Source organism: Phlebotomus papatasi, chromosome 1, assembly GCF_024763615.1.
Source record: "Phlebotomus papatasi isolate M1 chromosome 1, Ppap_2.1, whole genome shotgun sequence".
In the NCBI taxonomy this organism is placed as follows: Eukaryota; Metazoa; Arthropoda; class Insecta; order Diptera; family Psychodidae; genus Phlebotomus; species Phlebotomus papatasi.
Window position 1 is genome coordinate 45,364,057 of NC_077222.1, and position 10,067 is coordinate 45,374,123.

The window sequence follows — 10,067 nt, forward strand, 5'->3', positions numbered from 1 at the left end:
GTTCATTTCATTAAAGAATTGAAGCATTTTATAGATTAATATTTTATAATTCGAAAATAAATAAGTGATTTTGGAAAAGCTTTTTAGTTTTAAAATTCTTTAATGTTGAAGCTATGTCAAATAAACGAATAAGCTAGGATGAAAATATTTTCTTCTAATTTATGAGAGACAAAGTCTCTCAGATAGATTGAATGGTTGTCTTTTTATCAAGTGCTCAAGCCCAAACACTACTAATGACAGAATGTATCCTAATAGTATTATCATAATTGTTATATAGCAATCAATCAGACGGACACTATCAAAATTCTGTCCTTTAGCTGCACAAATTGGTTTCTTCATGTAAAGTTTCGAAGATTCACGACGTTCAACTCCAGATTCCTTCATTTTGAAAAGGCTATAACGAAAGTTTCATTTTCAAAACAAATTTCATACATTTTTATCTTGTATATTTTACAAGTTGATCTCACCTGACTTTCATCACTTCTTTGTAGGCAGAATACTTTTCGATTGATAACCATGTATCGGTGGATTGTAAATATTCTATTTCCATGAGTCCACATTTTTCGCTTTCGTAGAAAGTTTCCTCGATTAATTTGTAGCCACGTGTCCCTTCAATGTAAAATGCAAAGAGACCCTGTCTAACTTTAGCTATGCCCTCAGATTGTTCAAGATATCTTTCCTTTTTTCCAGGAGGAGCAATTTTAGTTTCATAAATTGCTTTCCGAATAGGTTCATTCGTTCGTGGAAAGTAATAACGATTATAGACAATATCTTCTACTCCAAGTTCCAAGTTGGAGTCTAGAAGATCCTTAAGAGTAGAAATACTGGTTGTTGTGGACTGGAGTAGGGCTACAATGTTTGCCGTGTAAGCGGTGTAGAAGAAGAACATCGAGAGTAGAAGGAAGAAAAATGATATTCTTCCAGACGTTAAATTGGACTCCATGTTGGATCCCTGTTGTGTAACGGCCCCTACTGCAGTCATAACAGCATCACTTAATCTAAATTGTTCCCTTTCCTGGGCATTGTCCTTATTCTTGAGATTTCCTTGCCATGTCAAAAATAAAATTAGAGTACAGAGAAAGAAAAGAGTGAGGCATGAAATCCATACGTATCCTTGGAAGGGCAGGTAAAAGATATTTGTTACGTAGGACAAAGGTGGAGATCGAAACATGAAAGCTCCATGCGTTGAGACTGTTTGTGAGATATAGTCAATGACTTGAAGCCTTTCGGGAGTTATGAATAGAGATGTCCCACCAATTTCGGCAGTTCCATTTACTAGATCTCCTACCATTCCACTCCATTTTCCTGTTGTTTTATTTAGATAGCCCCAACTACTTTGCAGTATAAACTTTTTTGTAGCATTGAGAGTGTCCATTAAGACATGAATTTGCTTGTAGTTGACTTTGCTGAGTGTATCGATGTGCTTATCTCTTTATCAAGAAAGAAAAAAATCTTCATATTGTGAGAGCAGCACACAAACTAGATAATAATATTAATTGTGGCATAACGTTACACAGAGGAACTAGGACTTCACATATGCAACATTTTTTGAGTCATCCACTATTACTTTTTATAGGGGAAAGTATTCTCCCTTCGAACGTCCATGCCTTTGAATTATGTGAATTTCTTTTGCTTTTCCTAAGAAACTTACACATAATTATAAATAATTGATAATAAGCTAACTAATATTTAATAGAAATGTGTAAGTCTCTTAGAAAAATTGAAAGAAAATTCACATTATTCGAAGGCATGAACGTCCGAAGGGAGAGTACTTTCCCCTACAGGCTCTACAGTGATGGGATCGTCAGTGCCATGCTGCATGGCATTAAGTGCAGTCAAGCTTATTGAATGCAATTCATCGCATACCTTCAATGCGAGAAAAATTCTTAGAGACCTAAAGGGGATTAGAATAAAGTCAGATAATAATTTTAAAGTATTATATAAAAAACTGTGTATTAAATTTTCTAAAGTATCATTTTAAATGATTACGAATGATCTAAAAGTATCACAAGGACACTCAAGAGGTAGAGCACTGGCTCTATTATGCAAGTGTCTAGGGTTCAAATTCTCTTTAGGTCACCAGGAATTTTTCTGGCGTTAAAGGTGTTCGGATTGCATCCAGTGAGCTTCACTGCACGTGATTACACGATTACACTTGATCACACATCCTCACAACTTCATTCCTGTGTAAGAAAAATTAATAATGGATGTACCGACCTCCCCTTGCGAGAAAGCTTAAGTTCCTTTATGGAACGTTGTTTTACCATTATTATTATTAAAAGTATTACAAATTCTGTGCATAAAAATCAATTACTCTAAAATTGAGGAGCATTACCATTCTTTGATAAAATCTGAATATATTTTTTTTTTAAATATATTTTTAATCTACTTTTATCTCTTATAAAGTAAAACTCACTTGTAATCCTCAAAGTGATTCACTGTATCTGGATTAGTTATCACAATGGACGCTGTTAGGTGAGTGTGATGCAAGTTTGACCTTTTTCTTGATAAGACTCTTGTGAGACGAACGTCTGTGATTCCCGTCTTCAAGTCCCATCCTCCGTAATCCTCGTGATTTATTGGTAAGCTCGGGTTTATTTTGTAAACTACACCAAGTGAAAAAGTTGAAAAGTGAAATGTGAGCTGGGAAATCCATTAGTTCAATCTGTGAAAATTTTTCCAACTCACTGTGCTTTAGTGAGATAGTTGAGGAATTGGTGAATTCAGCGAGAATAACATTGCTGTCCAGTCTCAGCGGGAGTTTCTCAAGGAGTTGCATGTGGTCATCGAGACTGAAGGTATCGGCCAGAAGAAGCCATCTCAATGGATGTCCTAGCAGAAAAGGTTGGACATTTAAAAGTGTTTCCCTTGCTGAAGAACAATCCAGATCCACAATATTCATAATATCATTTTTCCTGACTGCGGGATTAAGCAATGAGTCCAAATAGTGTTCAGATCTACCCACGATTGGACAGGCTGTGTATCTTGCAATTTTTATCAAAGAATTTGACTGACAATCGAAGAGTGAAATCGTCGTGAGAACATTTTCATGAATCACAAAATCACTCAAAAATCTTGGAAACAATTTTTTAACATCACAATTTACTGAATTAATCAGACACATGAGTAATATTAATATGATTCTACAAATTTTTCTGGCCTTCATGTTCTCTTTGAAACTGTTCTTTGAACTGACCGTCTTTAAAGTATTCAATCATCTTACAAGCTTGCAATTCTGTTGACAAATTTATATCCTATATACATTAAGTTACATCGCTTGCGATGTTTGTTTAATTATTGCACTGTGCTGACCAACAATTTTTAAATTTTCTGGGAATTGTTGTAATATAATTAAAATCTCAAAATTGAAATATTGAATGCAAATTCTACAGTTGCTACTATTATTTTTTAGTCTACTATTTGCCTTCGTGGAGGTAAAGCTATAATTATACATTTTAACTTTTATGGCTGACTAAAAGAGAGGAAAATCAATCCTTTTGTTTGGAATTTGAACATTAAAGTTTTATGAACGATATGAATTAATCATTATAACTAACAAAACCATCCAGTTAATACGTTTTCACCAGAATTTGCTATTAAACGAAATTATATACCGTGATACTTATATTAAATCTACAATTACTATAACATTGTGTAGGGAATATGAATAGGAAGATAAACGGCAACTTTTGAGGATGAAAGTATAAGTTGGGATGACCTAAAATTTTCTTTTTGTTTATCCCAACTAAAGATTAGTGTTTAACACTTGTGTTCCCTTAGTTTGCTTATCATTTTTAAAATCTCACATTCAAAAGGTTTTTAATAATTAACATTCTGTAATCTGAACCTGTAACTTGAGAACTACATTATGAGAGAAACGTAATTTCCTAAGATAAGAGTTTAATCAGGGAAACCCCTTTTAAGAAATTCCTAACATACCGAATATTTAAAAGCTAGTAGTAAGATTATCTTGATTAAAATAGCGAATTTTGCACGAAAGCTTGCAAGGAACCTAATTCAACTTCTATAAGAAAAAAAAGAGAAAAAATATCATCGACTAAGTTCATAGAATTTTTACCCCAAACGTTGTTCTCTCCACCTCTTTTACTATCTTTAAGAACGATTTATGATTTAAAAAACGTATATATACAATGCTGCTCCTGAGGGAAAGGGTCTTATAAAATGTAAAATAGGACGTGTTATAAGTTGCAGTGATTTATCGCATTAATTTTCCCGTAATTACGTGTCTAGCAGTAAACGCCTTAATCGTTTTACAGGCAATTTACATGAACAAGTGATTTACTCTATTACATTTTCACGCAGAGTTGATGATTTCCGGTAGTAAAGGAATTAGATAAGAGAAAAACCTTAAGTTTGTAGTATTTGCAAGTTGTACCTCTTCCTATCACGAAACCATACATAAATATTTGGTTGTTGCGCGCCAGTATAAAGGTTAAAGTATTTACAAACTCGTAAAGATGACTTGACTGACTACTTTTAGAATTTCGTACTATTGACTCATAATCGTGAAAAATCATAACTTCTGAAATTTTTTGAATATATTATATTTGAATCTTGGTTCCATAGCTCTACCATTTAAATCCTCCTTCTGCATAGGGTCAAATGTTAGAAGAATTGTGAACTTTTGAGGTAAGATATCGTATTTGTTTTTGATCATTTTATGTTAATCTATTAAATAAACTAAACAATTCGAAATAAGTTTACATTTCCAAATTCTATTAATATTTAATTTGCATTCTTTCTTTTAGGAAATATGGTTTTTTTTTTTTGGTAACGGACTACGAGATTAGATTAGATGAAAGAGATTAGATTTATAGCCAACCAATTAGACATATCGAATTAAATCTTAGTGAATTATTTCTTTTAATATATTTATAAATCTATTGATATAAGCTGGATAGATCATAAAAAATCGTTTTAAAATTTAAAACTAATTACATAGTACGTTTTACTCAATCCTTCGTCCTTTCATTTTGAAGCAGTCTTGTTCTATAATGTCCACACGAAATTTAACCATTTGACATTGAAATAAAAATTAAGGAGTATTGACAAAAATGTTTGTTCATAGTAAATACTATTCATAGTAAGTACAGTTTGAAAATTTCGAGACCTCTCAAAAATAATCCAAATTCGACCATATCAATATCAATTGAGAAATAACCTTGCAGGGTGGATGAACTTTGACATGAAAATTCTTAAAATTTCTAACTTTTCCATCATATATTAATAAAATGTTCATTTGGAAAATTCCAAAAACATATCCGGAAATAAAACAATTGATGGAGTATTTTTTTTTGTAGGATAGCAGTGATGTGAGAAGAGAATCGAGATAAAGAAAATCATCTGTCTTTGATTTTCCATGGCAGTCACTGAGACAGGAAGTTGATATCTTTTATCGTTTAATCTCTAACCCCGTAACATTTGTGTAAAAAAAAGACTGATAAGAATTTTGGTGAGGGAAGTTTTAGTTCTACAATTTAAAGTTATTTTTTTTTCAAAACTGCACGATAATTCAGCTAAAGCGGTGTCCTCTTCACAAAGTTTGCAAAACTATTTTAGGAAAATGTTGTAGTTGACCAATGCTACGGATGTACCGATAATATACTACGGAATGAAAAATAACATAAAATTGCGTTAATTTAAATATGCTACAAGTTGCGAGCACTGGAGTAAATTTGGTAGGGGTGACTCGGGTAGAATTAGCCACCAAATGAAATTTTTATTGCGTATAATTTGTACAAAAAATATTTGTACCAGGCTGAAAAATATTTCAATGAAAAGGAAGGGAAGTTTAGAATACAGAGTGGTTTCCTCAATGTTTCTTCGAAGGAAAACTATAAGATACCACTATCTAATACTATACGTAGTTAATTCTGCCCCGGTCTCCCCTGCCTAAACGTTGGGTTATTTAGAATAAGAACACCTCTTCGTAAATTCCATCCCGTTCTGGGATTTAAAGTTTGTTCTACATTGTGCAACTCTGTATGTGAAAGTTTTAACTCATAAGCTATAAGCCATACCTCAAGAGTTTAACTAAGACAAAACTCACACTTTAAAGTGATGAATTACCTGTAGAAATATTTTAATTATACTGTATCGACAGACTTGATACCTTAAGATATATGTCTACTCTTGTATGTGCATAAGCCATGGGAACACAAATTGTTAATTTTGAATGCACATCATGCTAATTAAATGTGGGGTTTGGGACAGAGGTTATGGGTCATGTTTCGATAGGATGGGGGCATTTGTAGGCCCAAAACAAGTGTCTCTGTAATTAACGTTCCTAATAAAGCACGGAAATAGCCAAGTTGTCAGGTCAACTATTCAAGTCACGTCTCCGTAATATTAAACTCCCCCTTACTTTATTCATCCTGAGAGTAAAATGTACTGTACAATAGGAAGTATAGCGGATAATATGAGACTGGTGAAGGAACCTAAAAAAAATTAAGAAAGTGCCCTCCAGAGTAAATAAAATGGCAAGAAAGCCCTCATCATGGGGCACAAGATTGCGCTGAAGAGATAAAGGAGAATTCATGTGAATTATACGTTTGTGTGTGCCTCCCATCGATGGGTTATAATGAGTGCTGCTCTTTTACGGTTAAGTGGTAATTATGTTTTTAGTATAAAAGTTTCTCTGATACCCCTTTTTTTGGGGAGTAATGGGGGCTATCACGGACGACTAAATGAATTTTATGAACGTGGAAACGGTGGTGTTATTGAAAATTTTATGGAGCAAGAACTCAACCTTAAATGCTATGGAGGATGTCTTGAATAAATTTGAAGCTGAAAGGAGTTTTAGCGTTACAATATCATGTGGAATCACATCATCAATTTTCTCAGCTTATGTACTATAGGGATAAATTTCATCCCTCAATTTCACTTTAGCGGTTTCACCCTGACAAACCCATTACAATTTGGCGGGAAAATTATCGAGGTCCCTAATGGGCCACTTATTATTGGCAGCGAAGCGTTATAGGCTGGTGCTTTTTTTATACAACTCTCAGACGGTCATTTAATGAAATTATCTCATATCGTTTGAGTGTTGGCTCATAAATATCCACACGATCCACACACATTCATTCAAGAAAGATTTATTCCAAGCAATTTCACCCTCCAGAAACAAAGATATTCTATATCGACAAGTAAATTTGACAATATTCCCAGTATACAGAAATTTTATATTTTATTGCCCAACTTTCCACCAAAGTGCTGGATGACGTTAAACATACTGCTAGGCTATCTACAGGTATATTTCTCTACATAAGCTCATTGAAAGTTCACCGTGGTAAGTTTCAAAGTCACTCCCAAGCTCATTTTGTCGTTTGAGTCACGATCCCAAGAAATACTCCAATATCCATTCCCGAAAACCTTATAAATGGCAACACAGTATTTCTAACCCCCATAAAATGTGGAAAGCAATTAAAATATTATTTTATAGAGATAAGAACTCCAAGCACCTGGCGCCTCCATCTGGCAATTATAAATTTATGATTTGATATAAAATTCGCAGAGCATCAGTTTTCACCCATAATTTTCTACCAGCAAATATTCTCTCTCTTTTCCCATTTTCGATGTGATTTGAAATTTCACTATCTACCCAACGTATACATATATTTTCCATCTATAACACCCTCTAGATAAATATTCTGCACTGTACTGTGGTGAAAAAGTTTACGAGGACGAACATATTTTCTCAGTAATGCAAAGGGTGGACAATTGGTCAGAAAACAGCAGCATATTTATTAAAAATTAACCGTGGTTAATTTTTTTTTCAACAAAATATTTTACCATTTTTATAACAATTTCTTTTGTTACAAGAAAATAGTAAAGTAAAAAGACGCTTTGAGAAAAAAATGCACCGGTCTAAAGGTCAGTGGGGGATTTTTGTGTCAAAAATGGCGGTTTCGATGCCCTTTGGGAGCATCTAAACGGGGGGCTTTTATTTCGAAACCGCCATTTTGACACAAAAATCCCCCACTGAGCTTTAGACCGGTACATTTTTGCCTATCTTTCGGCGCTTAAAATCTCCCTCTTCGAAAGCTCAATTTGTTTATTTTCGAATATTTTGACATTTCAAGCAATTTTTTTTTGTTTTTCAAGAGATGTTTTTCTCGTGAATTATTTTCAAAAAAGTCGAAAAGCAGGTGAAATAGGAATCACTCTTCCGAATGTATCGTTTAATCTTTATTAGAATATAGTCAAATTGTTAAATAGACATCCTTTAATAGAAATAAAGAAATAGTCGAAATAGTTAAATAGGATAAAGTTGATTTATAGAAAAATAAAAACTTAGGATATTCTCTTAATTTAGCAACAATATTGGCATAAAATCCTGCGGTAGGACAGTTTTGATATAGAGGATGGGTGCCCCATCTCCTCTTCCTTATAAAGTGCTCGTCACCAGGCATAAATATTAACTTTACCACTCTTTAACAAATTCTTTGATTGTAAAACACTGTGTGATTGACGTTTGAAACGTTTCGAAATAAAATAGAAAGTCTTCCAGACTATCTATTTTAGTTAGAGCACACTTGGAGAATTTATAAGAGAGGGTGGAGAAAATTTATCTCAGGAATGAACCAGCAGAGGAGATTTCCCGAGACTCACCGGTGCATAGTACAGTGAAGTGCATTTCGAAATCCCCCCGTATAGAAGACGCCTTTTGGTTCATTCTGTATATATTTTTAAGTATGAATTTTAAAAGGAAAAAACGTAAGTGAATGTACAATATACTTCTCGAACTATTTCAATGTTCGTAAAAGTTGAATTGTTATTACGAAATCTAAATTATTCAAAATCTATTTCAGCGATTTCGGTCTATTTACCATTCGTTTTAGAGCTAATTTTATAGACCAATTAAAGATGAACTTTAAAAAAGATGCCATAGTTCTCGAGTTATAATGAAATGAAGTATGAAGAAATTCTCATTTCAGCTTCGGTTTTTTTCTGAATTATCTCGAAATCCTGGGGTGATATGATAACTTATTTTCGATACTATCGACTGTCGGATCTGAAAAGTTTAAACGATAGCTGCACTTCCTGTAACAAATATATATATTTATCAACAGTCTCATTCTTTTAAGAATACCACAATGAATAGCCCAACTATCCGTAAAAAGTCGACATTCACTTAATCTAACAGATATAGATTTATCGATACTATCGATTCGATAGTGTCGAAAAGTTATCATTCCACCCCTGTTATGCACTTTCGACAGTTTTAGGATATTTTTGTAGAGCACTTTAAGTTCATGAATTAAGAAAAAAACGTATTCTCGATTTATTGGAATTCGAATATGAATAAAAAGATAAAATATGAAAAAAAATCCATTTTAACATCGGCTTTCACTTAACAAAATGGAGTCAGATGCACAAGGCGGGAAAATGTGGGTAACCCGACATATGACGTCTATATAATATATATTGTGCAAGGTAAAGTGCCCTCACTCGACCCGGTTCCTCGAATCGATCGGTGTTTCAATTTTTTAATGTTTAAAGGTTTTGAAGGTCAATTTTTACGAAATTGTCACTTATTCGTATTATTTGTTAAATAATTGACCTATTAATGATCATACGCTAAATATTATAGCAAATATTAATAAATTGAATAAATAACTCAACCAGTTGAATCGAGGAACCGATCGACTGACGGCACTAGAGAAATTTAAGTCCATATTGAAGAGTTTTTCCTACACAACCATAGGGAATTTTCCAGAACTTGCTTCAATATGGACATAAATTGTTCTAGTGTGTAGTGGCCATAAATCTAAACGGATGTAAAATTTGAGGCCTCTATCTCTCTTAGTTTCCGAGACATCCGGCTTTTAAATTTAGCTGAGTTTCTCTCTCAATTTAGTCCTCCTCAGTGACCACCAATTATATCAATTGGGAGGTAACAATTAGTTCCCTTTTCATAGAAAAGAGATTTCTTTTATATGCTTTTTCCGAAGTCTGTGAACATTTCTTCAAAATTTTAAATTATTTTACTGTTCTGTTTGAGACCGTTTTACAACGTATTCAAATTTGATAGTCCATAAAGTTGC

The 10,067-nt window shown here is 33.3% G+C and overlaps 1 protein-coding gene across 1 annotated transcript; it reads right to left on the reverse strand.

Annotated features, from left to right (window-relative positions):
• Positions 1–159: 159 nt before the first annotated feature.
• LOC129798872 (probable glutamate receptor) lies at positions 160–2,902 on the reverse strand. Its single transcript, XM_055842371.1, has 4 exons — positions 2,689–2,902; positions 2,417–2,606; positions 468–1,430; positions 160–394 (listed from the first exon to the last, which is right to left on the reverse strand). Exons 1-4 carry the CDS (start codon positions 2,900–2,902, stop codon positions 160–162), a joined length of 1,602 nt encoding a protein of 533 aa, XP_055698346.1.
• Between the last annotated feature and the right edge of the window lie 7,165 nt (positions 2,903–10,067).